We start from the raw sequence: 21939 nt of genomic DNA, 5'->3' as shown, positions 1-21939 counted from the left end.
ATGCAAGCAGCACACACCTAGAGACAGTGGGGGCCATAATTGTCATTTCCGCAGGGGTTTCCTATAATATTGATGCTTGAACCTGTACAAATACACATATTTAGGAAATACATATGCATTCTTATCATCTTACCTGAGTCTCCACCAATGGAACCTTGTTTGTCCCTTTTCTCCGACAGGCTTTAATCAGATTCTTGATTTGTCTCTTTCCTAAAGATCTTACTGTTGTGCATGTAAACCCTTGTAGCACAGAGGAGGACAAGCTGTACAAACAAACAAACAAACAAACAAACAAACAAACAAACAAACAAACACATGAACACATTAGCAAATACATTTCTTTGACTTATTAACTTAAATGTTTAAGTTATTAAGGGGAGAATCTCACTTGTTTGGACCTCCCAGCTCAGCTGTCTCAGAGTTTGCTGCTATTATATCAAAGAACAGTACAACCTAGAAAAAAATAAAGAAATAAAGTCACATTTAATTTGTAGAATTTACATGAAAATGTTGAAAAATCAGACTTTTTAACAGGTGAACCTACCTGTTGGGGTTTCCATTTCTTTCTATTTAGTTTGATGACCGTGCTGATGTCATTTGGGAACTGCAGCAGGTAAACTCCAGGAATCTCAGTAGCCAAATTATCTGGAACATTTTCTATGATCTGCAAACTGTTGGTGTTTAAATATATAATCTGTAGAAAGAAAAGAAGCAGGAAGACACAGATTATAAATATCAACAAGTCATTTCACAGCTTCACGAGCTCTTTCTGACAATAAAGTAGATTTGAAGTTTAATTATGTAAGGCCATGTGAGTCAAACACATTTTTTGACTCACATTATTTCGCTGTTATTTGGTTAACTTTGAGGTTTAATTAACAATACAAGCATTGAATTACTTATTATAAAACCTAAATCCCCTAAAGTCTTGTTCAATGCCACTTCATATTTGAAAAGACTAGCATTACAATATTCTTCTTAATATGTTCTGAAGTTGACATATCCAAGTGCTGTTCAAGTGTTTGTTTTACCTGTATCACAAAAGTCAGCTGAACAATCTGTGGAGCAGACAGGATGTAGAACAGGACTGAGGGGTTTCTGGATACAGTGACAAGATCAGAGCCGCTGATGCTGCTGAACACAGTTGATGGTACGCCAGAGATGAGGGAGCCCAGGTTTAGCAGCGAGGCTGAACTGTTGATCTGATTGGATGTAGAAGGTCAAAAAATACATAAACGTAAACACTTTGTCCAATGATTTTTGTTTAGTTGCTAATAAACACAATCTAACACAGTACCTGTACAAATCCTGAAGACAGCAAAGACAGGATAATGGCTTTGGCCTGTCCTTTTCTCCAACCAATCACATTGCTGAGAATGTTGAGAGAATCCACCAAGTCTGAAGGCTTCAAAGACTTTATCTGGCTTATGGACAAGCTGGTGCTTTCATTACCGAGGGCAGAAATAACTTTGGCATCAATGTTCTCACCAAAATTACTTGCCAAGGCAGCAGCAATCTATAAAAAACAATGCATGAGTTGTAATTCCAGTAAATTGTATGTGTAGATGTTCAACACAGTCATTTAAAATAGTTGAAGAAAATATCAAGAAGCTTTCAAATGATGATGGTGATGTTGGTTTGGTTTGGGTTTCATGTTTTCCTTCCATGCAAATATCAGGAGAAAAACTCTTTAGCTAACTTTTACATGAAATAAACCTGTCATCAAACTTGTTTCTAAGGATTAGATAAAATACATATAAACCACTCTGTACTTCAGTTTTTATTTTGCTCATATCAGTTGTCCCTTGTTATACAGTACATTGTTCAGTTTTTTAGTCTTCTTGTATTTTAGTTTTATACATGTATTGAGAAATCTGTACTTTTAGTATCTCTGTGTTTTCTTCTTGTTTTATTTACCTGTGGATCTAGGTCTGTACAAACTCTGTTGACATTTCCCAAAACCGTCAAACTTTCTTGTGAAGTCAACTGAGTGAACACCCGGCCAGGAGCAAAGCACTGACCCAATGAAGGAAGGCTTCAAAGAGAATGAACACAGGTTGGGCAGTTTAAGGTCACATACTTTGTGGAAGATTTGTGGCTGTATGGAAAATATGTAAAAATAAATAAATAAATAAATAAATACATTGGTGTGTTAAACTTACCCAAGTGGACTGAAGTGGATGTCTTGCTGATAAACTAACTGAATGTAGTAGATGACTATTGTCACATCCACCTTATACTGATTAAGAAGCAGAAGATTCTGAGGATTCACTGTGAACAGCTGCAGGTCCTGAAAAGAGAAGAAACCAATTCACTCTATCAGCTTTGAAACTGTGGATATGGTTTTATTCTGACAGAAAAAAACAGAAACAGAACAGTACTTTAGGAATGTCCACATGAGATAAAATACCTGTTGAGATCCAAATGACTGAAGATCCACCACAGTGAGAAAAGTGATGAAAGAGCCGATGTACTCTGCAAACCAGGCTGTGGAGTTCAGCTCTGGGTTGTTGCTGTCGTAGCACTTTGGTGATGTTGCTGTTTAAAACAAATAATAAAAATATATTAGAACTATTTCAAGCTACAACTTCTCCCATCCATCCATCCATCCATCCATCCATCCATCCATCCATCCATCCATCCATCCATCCATCCATCCATCCATCCATCCATCCATCCATCCATCCATCCATCCATCCATCCATCCAGCTGAATCCCTTTGGGGTTGCAGGGCTGCTGGGGCCAACCCAGTTACATTTTAGTAATACCAGGGTACATCCTGATCAGTTCGACAGTCTTTCACATGCCTGCACACTCATTTTCACATTTCAGGACAGTTTAGAATTATCAACCAAGCATTAAAAAAAGTTTTTTGAAATGTGTGAGAAATGTGCTATCCAAATTCCACATGAAAAGGTTGGATTTGAACCAAGGCCTTCTTGATGTGAATCAGAGCGCTTACCTAAAGTTTTAATTACAAACTTGGAAAATCAGTTTTATAGTTTATGGTTATTTATTTATTCTACATTTTTTTTTCATCTTCATCAAAATGTGGTACAATTTTTTTCTTTTTATTGAAGACAAAAAACTCATTTTATTTTGCTCCCATTCAAAACAGAACATTGTAATTTAGCAATCTTTTAGATATAACATTGCATTTCAGTTTTTTGTGCTTACCTGCAGTATCCTTTCTGCTCAGGTAGATCTTGATGAATTGTGTGTACACAGATTCTTGCTTAGAAAGAGTCATCTGAGGTTGTACTTCACTCAATATTCGCAAGCTATTTTTTAAAACACATGAGTAGGACATTCGATGAATACACAACATATAATACTGTGACATTATAAAATAATTAGTCAGATTTTCAGGTATATTCCCTACTAATATTTGTTGCATTGCTTACATATAATGGTAGGAGTTGCACTGCAAATCCTTTGTTGCAAGAATTGAGAGAAAGTTGGTGGAAACAGCAGGCAAGAATGGGCGAAGGCGAACGTTAAACCACAGCTGCAGCTCAGTGAGATTATTCAGTGTGTTTGTGCTGAAAAGATCTGGACTGATTGCTTGTATGCTGTCCAAAATCACTGACACTGCAGGATTGTTGGGGTTGATTGTCTGCAACAAATACAAACATTGTTTGTAAGCTTGGTAAAATGCAAATAAAAAAAATAAAATGTAAAAAAATATCTATTCAACAGTGCATAATATATTGAAATACATTTTCTAGTGTAAGGTCAAATGTCTATTTAGTAGTAACTTATTCCAATGGTTTCCAAATATTTAACTAAAAGTCAGTCATACTGCAGTGGTCAGAAGATTCAGAGCTGCATTCAGGATCCCGGAAGTTTTACAGAAGAGAAGATTCCAGGCCGATATGGACCCACTTGAGTTTGATGACAGATCACACTTCAGAATCTCTACCAGGTCCTGTGCTGTTAAGGCTGAAAGCTGTTCAACATTAGAAAGTGAAATCATTAAATGAACCACCTTTACTACAGTAGTTTCTAATGTGTCGCTGTCTTACAGAGGCACAAGCAAACTCTTCCACAGAAAAGTTACAGAAGCGTTTGCTCATCTTTCCACTGTTGAGGAAGACTTGAAGATCTGTGCTGTAATTTGGAATTGAACATAATAATATTATTTGGTTTTTGCTTTCAGGTTAAAGTTAAATATTTTTGTTATAAAATAATTTTAATAAAAGTTTACCTGTTTACTCCAACACATGTATTTGATTCTGTGGAAAAAAAGGAAAACATTAGTTTTCTAGAAAGTGTAAACTAAAAACTATTAATTACTATGAATTAATGTCCTCATGCATCAAAACCACTCACCATTTTCTGTGATACCTCGGCACTTCAGAAAAAAACATGTAGGACATTTTTAGAGTGCTATTCAAAATAGACATTTTTAAATGATAAAAAAACAAAAACAAATGCCATTTACCTTTCCTTTGTTGTCATCTAAAAGAAACAAATAAGAAAATTGTAATAAGAAAAATGAATTACGTGGACCAAGTAGGCTATAAGTCCATTTTGTGTTTTGACTGATCTCAAATAACGGCCCAGAGCAACAAGGCTTTAGCCAAACATCTTCATTGTTTTGTTACAATAGGTAAAACTACAGTGGCCCTGAAATGCAAATCACACCAAAAAACCACTAGACGCAATAACACATTGAAAATCACAACGACAACTAAAAAGAAATAAAATTTAAATAAAACAACAGTGCATTTTAGGAATCAAAAGAAATGTCCAGAAACAAAAAGACAATTCCAAAAAAAGAAAAAATGAAAATGACATGTTTTGAAAAATAAAAGTAATTTTCAGGAATCAAAATGAAATGTTAAAAATTGGAATAATAGGAACAATAGAAAACTGGAAAAGGTAGGCACTATGGAACATCTCTGATTGGACAATGACGTTTGTCCATCATTCCAATCAAATGTTATGTGGCATGAAGTTGAATATCATCATCCAATTAGTAATGTCCACAGTACTAACCTTTTTCGGTTTCATTTTGCTCTCTGTTTTTTATTTTGATTTCTGAAAATTACTTTTGTTTTCTGAAAGGTTTCATTTTTATTTAGTTTCATTTTTTTATAATTGTGTTTTGTTTTCTTGATTTTTGGTTTGATATCTAAAATATAATGTAGCATTTTCATCAATTGTTTTGCTTTTTTAATTGTCGCTGTGATCTTTAATGGGTTTTAGCCCTTACTGATTTCTTAGTTTGATTTGTACTTCATGGCCACCTAATAATACTGTGATTTAATGGTTCTGTCTACTATTTAAAATACAATGTTACAGTGCTGTGAATAGCTGTACTAATATTAATTACCTAATCTTCTGTATATTTTACCTATTAACAAGGTAAAGTAAAAAACTTGTAAACACAATATTAACTGTCTGTGTTTGTTTTCAGAAATGTACTGGAGCTAAAAAACTGCTTTTTTTCATTTGTATTCTAAATTTTTAAATATGCTGCATTCTCTATGTGTAAATGTTTCCAGATAAATAAGTCAGCTCTCTGCTTTTGTACTGACCTGTAGTTGCAGAACTGGTCATTTCAGAAAGAATAGAGGTCATAGTTGTTGAAGATAAAGTTGATGTAGATCCTAAAGTTGGAGGTTCAGTTGTGCTTGATGGTGATGGATTAACTCCAGTTACAGTAGTTGTTGTAGGTGATAAAGTTGATGTAGATCCTAAAGTTGGAGGTTCAGTTGTGCTTGATGGTGATGGATTAACTCCAGTTACAGTAGTTGTTGTTGGTAACAAAGTTGTTGTAGAACTGTTATATGGAGGAATCGTGGGCTCAACTTTGCCTTTTAGGAAGCCCAATCTTAGAATATCAAGCTCAGACTGGTTTTGACTTCTGATCCACGTCTGCACCAGAGTTTGGTTTTCATAAGACTTCAAATCTGGGAGGTTGGTGCCGAGGAGACCTTTAACTTCACTTGCAGTTAGACTCTGGGGGAAACAGAGCAGATATATTTCACAGTGATGCCGTAAAATATATCCACACTAACAGAAGCATTCATAGTTAAGACATAAACATTACACTGACCAGCACAACGTTTTCATCCAAACTGGTGAAGGTGGCCAGGTCCATGTTAACATCAGAGACCACCAAACTACGAATATAATTAACATTTGCACCTCCTGTGGGAAAAGGAAAAAATTAGCTCTGTGAGGATATTCTAATGTGCATGTATGTAAAAGGAAATGTTTACTTACCAATGTATGGTTGTATGAGCTGAAAAACAGAAACTGAGCTTGTTGTAAGGTTGAATGCTTCAAAGGAGATAGTGAAAAACTCTTTCTTTTTGTCAGTAGTGCAGCTAGAGATGTCCAGAGAGTCAACTTCTCTGCAGGAGAAAGAGACATTGTAGCGCATAAGCAGAGTTTAAACCCAAGATAATATTCCAAGTTGATAGTTCCAACAATATACATTTATAATATTGCTCATGCAGTTCTGATCTAGTCTGTGCGTCCTTTACGTGCGCCTCCAAGGGTGTATCTTCATGAGAAGTGCTCTTGTCCTGGCCATGGAGAAGCTCTGATTTCAACTTACAGTTGGAAACATCCCACCATTAAAGTTTTTTTTGATCATGGAAGCCTCAAGCCACGTTCACATTGGCCGTGTGATGCATGTCCAAGAAAACGCTAAAAAACCACATTCTTCAATGTGGGGTTAGCGTATAGTGTTTACACTAGGCTGGACTGCTACTAGACGAGCCCGTAACCACCATGCACCATGGAAGAGGCTTGGTGTGAAATGTTAAAGCAGTGCAAATCTCCTGATTCTGGTTTCAGGCTTTTTCTATTGGGTTTTAAGAGTTTTCAGCTGTTGTGCAGATCATGAAGACCGCTACTCCCCGGCAAAGATCTAATGTCTGAGTCGCGCCTGTTTATGTCATCCTTGCATCATTTCTTACCTGAAGCTTTGTGATGAAATAGTCCTGATGACATCCACATCTAGAGAGCAGAGATTTGGTCCCCCAATAACATTCAGCTCTGCACTGCCTAGTTTGTTTCCTCCCACAGCCAGATACTTAGAGATGATAACCTTAGCCTGGAGGAGAAGAAATGTGCTCTGATCAAACAGCAGCCCTTAAATGTTGTTCACAGTCACAACACAAGGACTCTGTTTGCTCACTAAGCTTGGGTCCCAGCCTCCATTTGAAGAGTCCATCAAAGCAGCAAGCGTGTCGATTTTACTGATGGTCCATGAAAGAATATCCTGAACTGTGGCAACTCGAGAAATTGCACCGAGGAGCTGAACCTGATCTTCTGGAATGATGGAGTTTTCAGCCTGTAATTGCACAGAAATATGGTCAATTGTATGCAATGTTATTGATACTATATTGAAATCAAAAAGAAAGGATCTAAAAAAAATTGAAGCAATAATGGAGATTTCTGGCTGGAATGTGTCTTGTTCAAGTCTCAGCCCACAAGAAAAAAGCGGGTGTTGGTTCCCCCTCTGACCCAAGATTGTGCCCAAACACAATCCAATCAAAATGTTTATGACACAGCATCAGTGATAAAAAAAATGTGTTTTACAGAGGATCATTGCTTACGTCTTGCAGTTTCTGGAGAACAATCCTGAGGTATTCCACCTCATCCACCTTTTCTGTGATGCCATCCAAGTTGTCTTTGACAGTTGAAACTGACAGACAGTTGTTGAATTGGTTGATGTTATAGTCAAAGGGGAAGGTGGGGTCACTGATTGTGACCTGAGTGATTATTCCAACTGTGCATTCTGTGAAAATAAATCAGAAAAAACTTACACCAGAAAGTAAACAACAAGATAAAGACACATTTTCAGAGGCAGACAGACCTGCAGTCTGGTCTGAATCACTTTTGATGGACTGTCTTATCTCCTTCTTCAGTTGCTTCCTCTGTTCTCTGCTCACTCCACCAAAAACGTTCAGAAAGTATTTCAAGAAGTTACGCTTTGTGTCCTGCAAGGAAAATACGTTTATCAGCTCAAACTTGATCCTCAATCCATGAGACCTTCCCTTCTAAACACTTGAATGCACGTGTTACTCACCTGATCAAAGTGCTGATAGAAAGATGAAGGCAAATGCAGAGTTAGCATCCCAAGGTCTTTTAGAGTTTGTTCATTCCATGTTGAAGGATCTCTGATTGTGATATAACAAACAAAGCGTTTTTTTAAGTACACTATCGTCTTTGAAAGACACAAACTCCTATTTGTAATTGTAGAATTTCAATAAGCTGCAGTTTACGTACCCATAAGGTGTATTTCCATTGGTCAGAAGGGTTATAACTGCAGTTGATTGACCAACAGTGAGATCTGGACAGTTCTTGAGTTGTTCCAGTATAGATGGATGAGAGTTTTGGATGTAGGAGCCATCAAGAATGCAGCACATGTTCCCCAAAACTGATACATTATCCTCAGTTAAACTTGTGCTAGTTATTCCCTTAAAGCAGAAGAAAGTAAAAAATAAATAGTTATAAAAAAAAACTGCAGTCTCTCTCAAAATGTGTTGCATCTGAAATATACAAAAAATAAAATCATATTTAATCAAAACTTTTTCTAAAGTACTTATTTACATTAAGGCATTTTGTTATTTCAGTCAAGTAAATGATTGAAAAGATTTTTGTCTTCAAATTTGTTGGTCTTGCTCTAGACTCACCAAGCAGTTCCTTGCATTATCAAACAAAGCAGACCGTTTGTATGTCAGTGCTGAAGAAAAGATGGAGAAGTCGGCATCAGCCAACTCTTGAAAATAAGACCTGCAGCTGATCCGTGGCACCAGAGAGTAACTGGAGGAAGAAAGACAACACAGCAGTCAACATTGAAGTCTTTGTTAATAAAAAGCTAAAGTTTATTTGTGATCATAATACAGTATAAAGAAATGATTCTTACTCATAGTAAAGCAACACATCTGGAGGATAGAGGGAAAAGCTGGTGGCATCCGACTCTTCTTTGATTTGGTTGTACATGCAGGTCAACTGTTGGGCAAAAGAAAAGAGTATCCCAAATTAAATATTGTCTGAAACTAGAAGTTTCTTCATAGATTACCACAGTGTTTTTAGTTACTTGGACACTCTTTTAAAAAACTATTTATGGCCAGGTTGCAAGGTCTTTTTTTACCTTTAAGTTTTACATGCTTCTTACACTTTGGCTAAAGAAAGTGACACCATCTCAATCTCAACAACTGGGTTATAGAGCAATGAGGAAGAAATCCTTCCATTTACATGAATTGACAGCTATTAAAAGAACCTTGATAATAATGCAACTTTGAAATGTGTCAAAGGAAGAACTTCAGGAATTTCTTAAGAAACTGCAGATTAACAAAAAAGGAATTTAATTTTTGAACATTAATTAAGGGATATCTCCAAGTGGCAAATAAATGCAAGCAGCACACACCTAGAGACAGTGGGGGCCATAATTGTCATTTCCGCAGGGGTTTCCTATAATATTGATGCTTAAACCTGTACAAATTCACATATTTAGGAAATACATATGCACTCTTATCATCTTACCTGAGTCTCCACCAATGGAACCTTGTTTGTCCCTTTTCTCCGACAGGCTTTAATCAGATTCTTGATTTGCCTTTTTCCTAAAGATCTTACTGTTGTGCATGTAAACCCTTGTAGCACAGAGGAGGACAAGCTGTACACAAACAAACAAACAAACAAACAAACAAACAAACAAACAAACAAACAAACAAACAAACACAAACATATTAATATTTACAATACATTTCTATTACTTATATACTTAAGTTTTAATTTATTAAGTAGAATCTCACTTGTTTGGACCTCCCAGCTCAGCAATATCAGAGTTTGCTGCAATTATATCAAAGAACAATGCAACCTAAAAAAAAAGAAAGAAAGAAAGAAAGAAAAGAAGAAAGGCACATTCTGTATTCAGAAGTTACATACAAATTTTAAAACATATGGGTTTTTAACAGGTGAACCTACCTGTTGGGGTTTCCATTTCTTTCTATTTAGTCTGATAACTGTGCTGATGTCATTTGGGAACTGCAACAGGTAAACTCCAGGAATCTCAGTGGCCAAATTATCTGGAACATTTTCTATGATCTGCAAACTGTTGGTGTTTAAATATATAATCTGTAGAAAGAAAAGAAACAGGAAGACACAGATTATAATTATCAACAAGTCATTTCACAGCTTCACGAGCTCTTTCTGACAATAAAGTGGATTTGAAGTTTAGTTATGTAAGGCCATGTGAGTCAAACACATTTTTTATTGATCTCAACATGATGAAAAAAGACCTGAGCATTCTCAGTGTAGTTCAGTCATCAAACCATCAAAAGCTATCCATTACTTAAAATAAAAAAGGTACAGAGAAAACCTTTTTCACTTTTCCTTTAATGTCATTTTGTGTTTATTTCTTCATCCAAATATATACAATGTGTATGTTTGGAAACTTGTTCAAGTTAATTATAATTTCCTGTATATTGTCGCTGTTATTTGGTTAACTTAGAGGTTTAATTAACAATACAAGCATTGAATTACTTATTATAAAACCTAAATCCCCTAAAGTCTTGTTCAATGCCACTTCCTATTTGAAAAGACTAGCATTACAATATTCTTCTCAATATGTTCTGAAGTTGACATATCCAAGTGCTGTTAAAGTGTTTGTTTTACCTTTATCACAAAAGTCAGCTGAACAATCTGTGGAGCAGACAGGATGTAGAACAGGACTGAGGGGTTTCTGGATACAGTGACAAGATCAGAGCCGCTGATGCTGCTGAACACAGTTGATGGTACGCCAGAGATGAGGGAGCCCAGGTTTAGCAGCGAGGCTGAACTGTTGATCTGATTGGATGTAGAAGGTCAAAAAATACATAAGTGTAAACACTTTGTCCAAAAAGATTATTTTTTTTTAGTTGCTAATAAACACAATCTAACACAGTACCTGTACAAATCCTGACGTCAGCAAAGACAGGACAATGGCTTTGGCCTGTCCTTTTCTCCAACCAATCACATTGCTGAGAATGTTGAGAGAATCCACCAAGTCTGAAGGCTTCAAAGACTTTATCTGGCTTATGGACAAGCTGGTGCTTTCATTACCGAGGGCAGAAATAACTTTGGCATCAATGTTCTTACCAAAATTACTTGCCAAGGCAGCAGCAATCTAAAAAAAAACAATGCATGAGTTGTAATTCCAGTAAATTGTATGTGTAGATGTTCAACACAGTCATTTAAAATAGTTGAAGAAAATAACAAGAAGCTTTCAAATGATGATGGTGATGTTGGTCTTGTTTGGGTTTCATGTTTTCCTTCCATGCAAATATCAGGAGAAAAACTCTTTAGCTAACTTTAATTGAAATAAACCTGTCATCACACTTGTTTCTAAGGATTAGATAAAATACATATAAACCACTCTGTATTTCAGTTTTTATTTTGCTCATATCAGTTGTCCCTTGTTATACAGTACATTGTTCAGTTTTCTTAGTCTTCCTGTATTTTATTTTTATACGTGTATTGAGAAATCTGTACTTTTAGTATCTTTGTGTTTTCTTGTTGTTTTGTTTACCTGTGGATCTATGTCTGTACAAACTCTGTTGACATTTCCCAAAACCGTCAAACTTTCTTGTGAAGTCAACTGAGTGAACACCCGGCCAGGAGCAAAGCACTGACCCAATGAAGGAAGGCTTCAAAGAGAATGAAAACAGGTTGGACAGTTTAAGGTCACATACTTTGTGGAAGATTTGTGGCTGTATGGAAAATATGTAAAAAAAATAATAATAAATACATTGGTGCATCAAACTTACCCAAGTGGACTGAAGTTGATATCTTGCTGATAAACTAACTGAATGTAGTAGATGACTATTGTCACATCCACCTTATACTGATTAAGAAGCAGAAGATTCTGAGGATTCACTGTGAACAGCTGCAGGTCCTGAAAAGAGAAGAAACCAATTCACTCTATCAGTTTTGAAACTGTGAATATAGTTTTATTCTGACAGAAAAAAACAGAAACAGAACAGTACTATTGGAATGTCCACATGAGATAAAATACCTGTTGAGATCCAAATGACTGAAGATCCACCACAGTGAGAAAAGTGATGAAAGAGCCGATGTACTCTGCAAACCAGGCTGTGGAGTTCAGCTCTGGGTTGTTGCTGTCGTAGCACTTTGGTGATGTTGCTGTTTGAAACAAATAATAAAAATATATTAGAACTATTTCAAGCTACAACCTCTCCCATCCATCCATCCATCCATCCATCCATCCATCCATCCATCCATCCATCCATCCATCCATCCATCCATCCATCCATCCATCCAGCTGAATCCCTTTGGGGTTGCAGGGCTGCTGGGGCCAACCCAGTTACATTTTAGTAATACCAGGGTACATCCTGATCAGTTCGACAGTCTTTCACATGCCTGCACACTCATTTTCACATTTCCGGACAGTTTAGAATTATCAACCAAGCATTAAAAAATGTTTTTTGAAATGTGTGAGAAATGTGATATCCAAATTCCACATGAAAAGGTTGGATTTGAACCAAGGCCTTCTTGTTGTGAATCAGATCGCTTACCTAAAGTTTTAATTACAAACTTGGAAAATCAGTTTTATAGTTTATGGTTATTTATTTATTCTACAGTTTTTTTCATCTTCATCAAAATGTGGTACAATTTTTTTCTTTTTATTGAAGAAATAAAACTCATTTTATTTTGCTCCCATTCAAAACAGAACATTGTAATTTAGCAATCTTTTAGATATAACATTGCATTTCAGTTTTTTGTGCTTACCTGCAGTATCCTTTCTGCTCAGGTAGATCTTGATGAATTGTGTGTACACAGATTCTTGCTTAGAAAGAGTCATCTGAGGTTGTACTTCACTCAATATTTGCAAGCTATTTTTTAAAACACATGAGTAGGACATTCGATGAATACACAACATATAATACTGTGACATAATTAAATAATTAGTCAGATTTTCAGGTATATTCCCTACTAATATTTGTTGTCTTGCTTACATATATTGGTAGGAGTTGCACTGCAAATCCTTTGTTGCAAGAATTGAGAGAAAGTTGGTGGAAACAGCAGGCAAGAATGGGCGAAGGCGAACGTTAAACCACAGCTGCAGCTCAGTGAGATTATTCAGTGTGTTTGTGCTGAAAAGATCTGGACTGATTGCTTGTATGCTGTCCAAAATCACTGACACTGCAGGATTGTTGGGGTTGATTGTCTGCAACAAATACAAACATTGTTTGTAAGCTTGGTAAAATGCAAATAAAAAAAATAAAATGTAAAAAAATATCTATTCAACAGTGCATAATATATTGAAATACATTTTCTAGTGTAAGGTCATTTGTCCATTTAGTAGTAACTTATTCCAATGGTTTCCAAATATTTAACTAAAAGTCAGTCATACTGCAGTGGTCAGAAGATTCAGAGCTGCATTCAGGATCCCGGAAGTTTTACAGAAGAGAAGATTCCAGGCCGATATGGACCCACTTGAGTTTGATGACAGATCACACTTCATAATCTCTACCAGGTCCTGTGCTGTTAAGGCTGAAAGCTGTTCAACATTAGAAAGTGAAATCATTAAATGAACCACCTTTACTACTGTAGTTTAGAATGTGTCGCTGTCTTACAGAGGCACAAGCAAACTCTTCCACAGAAAAGTTACAGAAGCGTTTGCTCATCTTTCCACTGTTGAGGAAGACTTGAAGATCTGTGCTGTAATTTGGAATTGAACAAAATAATATCATTTGGTTTTTGCTTTCAGGTTAAAGTTAAATATTTTTGTTATAAAATAATTTTAAGAAAAGTTTACCTGTTTACTCCAACACATGTATTTGATTCTGTGAAAAAAAGGAAAACATTAGTTTTCTAGAAAGTGTAAACTAAAAACTATTAATTACTATGAATTAATGTCCTCATGCATCAAAACCACTCACCATTTGCTGTGATACCTCGGCACTTCAGAAAAAAAAACATGTAACCACAGTTTCAGAGTTCTACTTCTTAAACAGATTTTTAATACAAAAAAAGCAAATAAAAATCCCATTTTACCTGTCCTTTGAAGTCACCTAAAAGAAACAAATGAGAAAATTATGATGAGATTTATGAACTATGTGGACCAAGTATATTTCAGTTTAGTGTTTTCATTGATCTCAAATATTGGCCCAGAGCTACAGAGCTTTAGTTAAACATCTTCATTGTATGTTACAATGGGTAAAACAGTGCATGAATACGGTAATTCTGTCTATTATTCAGACTGCAAAATATATCCAACACTATTATGATCTGTCCATCTTCAGAACCCGCTGATTCCCTTTTGGGATCACGGAGTTGCTGCAGCCAATCCTGCTCCTGTTAAATGAATGCAAGACAAACCCTGAACAGGTCGGCAGTCTGTTGTCTGCAGGTAATAAATGGGAAAATCAGTTGCCCTCAGGAAATTTAAAAAATCCTAGACAACCCTGTGAACCCGTAAGTCAAAAAATGTCCATGCATGCTCATGGCAATCATAGATGCTTTGGTATTAAAAAAGGAAATATGGCAACAGTAGGTTGGTTGTCCTTTGATCTGAAGGTGTGAGGTTCAATTTCTGCCTTGCTTGGCCATGTATCGAAGTGTCCTTAGGCAAGACACTGTACCCCACATTGCATCTATTGTTCAAAGGTTGGCACCAGTGTTCAGCAGTGGAGCCGCCATAAGCGTGTGAATGAGACTGTGACTGAAAAGCACTTCGGGCCTTTAAGGAAGGTAGGAAAGGGCTGTACAGGTATAAGCCATTTACCATGCTTGTATTATTCTACGTGCATGCTGCAGGTGTTCCAGTTGTAGCGACAACTTAAGGAACACGTAAAGGTAAGTAAGGGGGAAGTACTGTAGGTGAGGCGCAGGCTTGTCTAATGGATTCTTCCGTTTTTCTATCCCTCCCCATATCCTGTGCAAGGAGCACATTAGCCCTGTTCAAGGAATAGGTGTTGCTCCTGCGCCATCACTTCACACAACGTGGCTGTTAGAAATGACAAACTTAGACAATTAGAGCGAAGTTTGTGTGGGCGCCCTATGGGCATCTCACGGGCACTTATATACCACACACACACTCTGTGCACGGTACGTGAGGAGCCAGTGCACGTCCCTTACAAATGACTAGAGTGCGCCATAAGGACACCATATGACAGCATCAGCTGTACATCATACATTTGTGTAACTTGTTTTATCCTTACAAATATGTCACAAAACACTTACCATACACACAACAATCACACGTTTTATTTTAAAGATGTCCTTTAAGGTGGCCAAATGAGCCACAAATGAACTGTAAGACACACCTGCTATCCCTTTAAGATCCGGCCACACCTATCTATGACTCATTACAGTCCTGGACAACCCTAAAACCTGCAGCACCTGTACAGGTGCATGTGACTAAGGCTTTACATGCACACGTTAAGACAATGTAGAGATAACGATTAACCTAAGAAGAAGATTGTTGGACTGTGGGAAGAAGGTGGAGTACCCATGCATTTGAGCTAGGGGGCTCTGACTGTGAGGTTAGAGCTTTTACCACTACGCCATGTGCAGCCCACTCATCAGATGAATATTAATATTACTGGCATTATCATCTGTATTTTTTACCTATTATCAAGAAAATGTATGAAAGAGTAAAATCCATTTACACTCAAAAAGTGTAAGTCGTATCCTTCGTTATCAGTTTTTTACGATTTACTAGAAGCTAAAAGTGAGTTTTCCTTCAATTTGACAATTTTTAAATATGCTTCAGTCTTTATGTGTACATTATTCCTCATCAATGAGTTAGCTGCAGGCGGGTCATTTACTCTTTCTTGCAGTTTCTGGATGTTGAAATGCAAACTTATTTGAAAGGTTGTATGCTCTCTCCTCAACATGACATAGTTTTAACTGTGGAAATAACAGATTTAACTGATGCACATATTTATAATAGTGCAAAACCACACATCGGTGAAGGAACACGAGTCTTTAGTAAATAAAAGTTCTGATCCTAAAATTATTTTTATCCACTCTGTTTTTGTACTGACCTGTAGTTGTAAGAATGGTCATTTCAGAAAGAATGGTGGGTGTAGATAGTGTTGTAGAACTGTAATATGGAGGAATTGAGGGGTCTACTTTGCCTCCTTGGAGGTCCAATCCTAGAATGTCAAGCTCCGACTGGTATTGACTTCTGATCCAGGTCTGCACCAGAGTTTGGTTTTCATAAGACTTCAAATCTGGGAGGCTGGTGCCAAGCAGACCTTTAACTTCACTTGCGGTTAGACTCTGGGGGGGAAAGAGCAAATATATTTCACACTGATGCCGTAAAAAATATCCACAGAAACAGAAGCATTCCTAGTTAAGACATAAACATAACACTGACCAGCACAACTTTTTCATCCAAACTGGTGAAGGTGGCCAGGTCCATGTTAACACCAGAGACCACCAAACTACGAATATAATTAACATTTGCACCTCCTGTGGGAAAAGGAAAAAATTAACTCTGTGAGGATATGTTTATGTGCATGTGTGTAGATGGAAATGTTTACTTACCGATGTATGGTTGTATGAGCTGAAAAACAGAAACTGAGCTTGTTGTAAGGTTGAATGCTTCAAATGAGATAGTGAAAAACTCTTTCTTTTTGTCAGTAGTGCAGCTAGAGATGTCCAGAGAGTCAACTTCTCTGCAGGAGAAAGAGACATTGTAGCGCATAAGCAGAGTTTAAACCCAAGATAATATTCCAAGTTGATTGTTCCAAAAATATACGTTTGTAATATTGCTCATGCAGTTCTCCTGGCTATGTCACTTTAACTAAGCTACTTCCTGCCCCTTTTTGAGAGGACAGCATGTTCTGGTAAGAACCAACAACACCCCAGTGAAATTTGTCAAAAGACAATTGTGCTAATGTCTATATTGTCCAGACAATTTGACTGTTAATGCAGATTGGCTTTTGCCACCCGTCATTAAATGCCATCTATGCACTAAGTATAATGAACCCCAGATGGAACCAATTTACCATGGAGAAGAAATCAATGTAACAAGGAGCAGAAACTAAAACAAGATGCCATGATTTGCTTGATAAAGTTTTACGTGCAGGTTTTAGGGTTGTCCAGGACTGTAAAGAGTCATAGATAGGTGTGGCCGGATCTTAAAGGGATAGCAAGTGTGTCTTACAGTTCTTTTGTGGCTGATGTGGCCACCTTAAAGGACATCTTGAAAATTAAACATGTGATTGTTGTGTGTATGGTAAGTGTTTTGTGACATGTAATGAGATAATGTCTTCACTGCTCGGAAAATTTGACCCCCTACAGTTTGCTTATCAAGCCCGTAAAGGTGTAGATGATGCAAAGCGTTCTATCCTTGACCGTATTTATAAACGTAAAAAGAAAATGCTTCACAATATTTTTATTTTCAGACTTTTCTTCAGCTTTTAACAAGACGAAATCGCATGTTTTAATCACATGGCTACCTTCTTAACAGATCCAAAGCAGCTGGTTTTAGTGAATGGAGTTCTATTAGATGTCATGGTCTCAAACACAGGTTCTCCACAAAGTTCTGGCTTATCTCCCCTCCTTTTTATTCTCCACACCAACTGCAGGTTTCTCTGCCCTTTCATCGAGCTGTTTGTTACTGAAGACTAGCTTACTGTATAAAAAACAGCACGTGGGAAGGCTGCCTCTCAGTAAGATATGTAGGAAGATATTTTTTGTAGAAATGTGTAGAATTAGTTTACCTTTAAATTAATTATTTATATTAATTTGATTTTAGTTTACTGAGATTTTCATTTACTTGTATGATAAAAATCGACCTATTAACCCCATGGCTACCATGAACAGATAAGATAGAAATAAAAAAAAAAAGGTTTTAAATTGAAAGGGTTAATTTGAAATACAACATTTTGAAATCAAAATGAAGAAATCAAAGATTAGAATTTTTTTTAGCTTTAAAATATAAAAGCCTTGAACCTTGTACCCCAAATCACATTTTCTAAGTGAAAATGTGATTTGGGAACTGCAAGTGTTGAACAGTGACAAATTGCAGAACTATATTTAAACTATAAGACATTTTAAACACAAACTGAGTTCACATGTCTTACCTGAAGTTTTGTGATGAAATAGTCCTGATGACGTCCACATCTAGAGAGCAGAGATTTGGTCCCCCAATAACATTCAGCTCTGCACTGCTAAGTTTGTTTCCTCCAACAGCCAGATACTTAGAGATGATAACCTTAGCCTGGAGGAGAAGAAATGTGCTCTGATCAAACAGCAGCCCTTAAATGTTGTTCACAGTCACAACACAAGGACTCTGTTTGCTCACTACGTTTGGGTCCCAGCCTCCATTTGAAGAGTCCATCAAAGCAGCAAGCGTGTCGATTTTACTGATGGTCCATGAAAGAATATCATGAACTGTGGCAACTCGAGAAGCTGCACCGAGGAGTTGAACCTGATCTTCTGGAATGATGGAGTTGTCAGCCTGTAATTGCACAGAAATAAAGTAAAACAAATCAAATCAAACTTTATTTTTATAGCACTTTCCCATACAACATAACACAAAAGCATCAAAATACATATAAAACATAACACAAAGAAAACTGCATGCAACACCAATTAGAGAATAAATGTAAGGAAATATCTAAAAACATGAAGAACTCCAACTGGAAGTATGCTTTTTCAAATCCAGCAACCCACAAAAAATAAACCAAGTGTCAGTTCTGCCCTCCAACCAAAATTATTTTAATGTTTTCTTTACAAGTCCATTGCTATACCTCTTGCAGTTTCTGGAGAACAATCCTGAGGTATTCCACCTCATCCACCTTTTCTGTGATGCCATCCAAGTTGTCTTTGACAGTTGAAACTGACAGACAGTTGTTGAATTGGTTGATGTTATAGTCAAAGGGGAAGGTGGGGTCACTGATTGTGACCTGAGTGATTATTCCAACTGTGCACTCTGTGAAAATAAATCAGAAAAAACTTACACCAGAAAGTAAACAACAAGATAAAGACACATTTTCAGAGGCAGACGGACCTGCAGTTTGGTCTGAATCACTTTTGATGGACTGTCTTATCTCCTTCTTCAGTTGCTTCCTCTGTTCTCTGCTCACTCTACCAAAGACTTTCAGAAAGTATTTCAAGAAGTTACGCTTTGTGTCCTGCAAGGAAAATACATTTATGAGCTCAAACTTGATCCTCCATCCATGAGACCTTCCCTTCTAAACACTTGAATGCACGTGTTACTCACCTGATCAAAGCGCTGATAGAAAGATGAAGTCAAATGCAGAGTTAGCATCCCAAGGTCTTTTAGAGTTTGTTCACTCCATGTTGAAGGATCTCTGATTGTGATATAACAAACAAAGCGTTTTTTTAAGTACACTATCGTCTTTGAAAGACACAAACTCCTATTTGTTATTGTAGAATTTCAATAAGCTGCAGTTTACGTACCCATAAGGTGTATTTCCATTGGTCAGAAGGGTTATAACTGCAGTTGATTGACCAACAGTGAGATCTGGACAGTTCTTGAGTTGTTCCAGTATAGATGGATGAGAGTTTTGGATGTAGGAGCCATCAAGAATGCAGCACATGTTCCCCAAAACTGATACATTATCCTCAGTTAAACTTGTGCTAGTTATTCCCTTAATGAAGGAGGACAAATTACATAAATTACTGTTTTTTTCTTTAATTGCGGATACTTCTCTAAAATTTGCAGTACAGTAAAATACAATCAAGAATTTTGTCAAAAAATTTGTTGGTGTTGCTCTAGACTCACCAAGCAGTTCCTTGCATTATTAAACAAAGAGGACCGTCTGTATGTCAGTGCTGAAGAAAAGATGGAGAAGTCGGCATCAGCCAACTCTTGAAAATAAGACCTGCAGCTGCTCCGTGGCACCAGAGAGTAACTGGAGGAAGAATAAGATAACACAAGAGTTTCAATATCCACATCTTTGTACTTAAAAAAGGAAATTGTTTCGCGAAGTTCTTACTCATAGTAAAGCAACACATCTGGAGGATAGAGGGAAAAGCTGGTGGCATCTGACTCTTCTTTGATTTGGTTGTACATGCAGGTCAGCTGTTGGGCAAAACAAAACAGTATACATTTTATTTCAATTAAAAAAACTGATCTTTAGATTACACCATTTTGTTTTAAGTACAACGAAAAAAAAAAAAAAAATAAGTGTGGTCATGTTGTAAATCTGAACAAGTATAAAGTACATGCACTCTTTTGCCATCTTACCTGAGTCTCCACCAATGGAACCTTGTTTGTCCCTTTTCTCCGACAGGCTTTAATCAGATTCTTGATTTGCCTCTTTCCTAAAGATCTTACTGTTGTGCATGTAAACCCTTGTAGCACAGAGGAGGACAAGCTGTACACAAACAAACAAACAAACAAACAAACAAACAAACAAACAAACAAACACATGAACACATTAGCAAATACATTTCTATGAAGTATTGACTTCATTTTTAAGATAATAAGTGGAGAATCTCACTTGTTTGGACCTCCCAACTCGGCTGTCTCAGAGTTTGCTGCTATTATATCAAAGAACAGTACAACCTAATGAAAAATAAAGAAATAAAGTCACATTCAGTTTGTAGAATTTGCATAAAAATGTTAAAAAATCAGACTTTTTAACAGGTGAACCTACCTGTTGGGGTTTCCATTTCTTTTTATTTAGTTTGATGACTGTGCTGCTGTCATTTGGGAACTGCAGCAGGTAAACTCCAGGAATCTCAGTAGCCAAATTATCTGGAACATTTTCTATGATCTGCAAACTGTTGATGTTTAAATATATTATCTGTAGAAAGAAAAGCAGCAGAAAGACACATTTTATAAATATTAATGAGTAATTTAACATGTGGTTGTGGTTGCATAGTTAAAAAAAAATGCAATACAACATTTGGTACCATCAATTATTTCAGGACAATTTTATATATAATAACTAAATGTCATTATTTAGCCAAACCTTTTGTCTAAAATTAAACAAAGAGTGAATCTCAAGTGCAATAATGATGCAACGTTTGAAGCAGATTGCAAAACAGATGGTATGCAACATGTTTAAAAAAAACCTACTCTTGAACACTCTGTAACAATAACCTATAGAGGTAAAAAAAAAAATTGGAGGAAATCATTTTGACTGTTTTTTTTCTATATAAATGCTCTAAATTTATGCTATATATATTAATTAATGGTTCATAAAAATTAATACAGTATAGTTGGGTTATGAAATATACATTACTTGCTGTATACTAAATACTATATATTTTATACAGCCCACCATTGAAACATTGCATACTATATGATTTACATTATCTATATACTATAAACTCTATATAAGCTATGAATAGGCCAGAATGGCAATAGTTTGGATCTGAAATCCTTTATCAGTGCTAAGACTTCTATTCTATTTAGATTGTCTTGCCTGTATCACAAAAGTCAGCTGAACAATCTGTGGAGCAGACAGGATGTAGAACAGGACTGAGGGGTTTCTGGATACAGTGACAAGATCAGAGCCGCTGATGCTGCTGAACACAGTTGATGGTACGCCAGAGATGAGGGAGCCCAGGTTTAGCAGCGAGGCTGAACTGTTGATCTGATTGGATGTAGAAGGTCAAAAAATACATAAACGTAAACACTTTGTCCAAAAAGATGATTTTTGTTTAGTTGCTAATAAACACAATCTAACACAGTACCTGTACAAATCCTGAAGACAGCAAAGACAGGATAATGGCTTTGGCCTGTCCTTTTCTCCAACCAATCACATTGCTGAAAATGTTGAGAGAATCCACCAAGTCTGAAGGCTTCAAAGACTTTATCTGGCTTATGGACAAGCTGGTGCTTTCATTACCGAGGGCAGAAATAACTTTGGCATCAATGTTCTCACCAAAATTACTTGCCAAAGCAGCAGCAATCTAAAGAAAAAAACAATGCATGAGAGGTAAATCCAGTAAATTGTATGTGTAAATGTTCAACACAGT

The 21939-nt window shown here is 36.5% G+C and overlaps 1 protein-coding gene and 1 long non-coding RNA gene across 2 annotated transcripts; both read right to left on the bottom strand.

The window, feature by feature from the left end:
- Positions 1-548: 548 nt before the first annotated feature.
- Positions 549-1511, bottom strand: LOC111947923. Its single transcript, XR_002873882.1, has 3 exons — positions 1298-1511; positions 1032-1202; positions 549-694 (listed from the first exon to the last, which is right to left on the bottom strand). It is a non-coding gene; the product is annotated as an uncharacterized LOC111947923 (long non-coding RNA).
- Positions 1512-12018: 10507 nt separating this feature from the next.
- LOC105357666 (mesothelin-like protein) lies at positions 12019-20507 on the bottom strand. The gene is made up of 20 exons (XM_023954292.1): positions 20454-20507; positions 20198-20327; positions 19947-20032; positions 19733-19862; positions 19408-19598; positions 19208-19298; positions 18995-19118; positions 18735-18916; positions 18287-18442; positions 18066-18202; positions 16522-16652; positions 16352-16446; positions 16017-16254; positions 14023-14039; positions 13908-13929; positions 13784-13811; positions 13602-13686; positions 13379-13525; positions 12754-13192; positions 12019-12147 (listed from the first exon to the last, which is right to left on the bottom strand). Exons 3-19 carry the CDS (start codon positions 20021-20023, stop codon positions 12977-12979), a joined length of 2067 nt encoding a protein of 688 aa, XP_023810060.1. The 5' UTR covers positions 20024-20032; positions 20198-20327; positions 20454-20507; the 3' UTR covers positions 12019-12147; positions 12754-12976.
- Between the last annotated feature and the right edge of the window lie 1432 nt (positions 20508-21939).

This window comes from Oryzias latipes, chromosome 1 (assembly GCF_002234675.1).
Source record: "Oryzias latipes chromosome 1, ASM223467v1".
Taxonomy (NCBI): domain Eukaryota; kingdom Metazoa; phylum Chordata; class Actinopteri; order Beloniformes; family Adrianichthyidae; genus Oryzias; species Oryzias latipes.
Note: the sequence above shows the minus strand (reverse complement) of the source record. Positions and strands in the feature narration are given on the sequence as shown.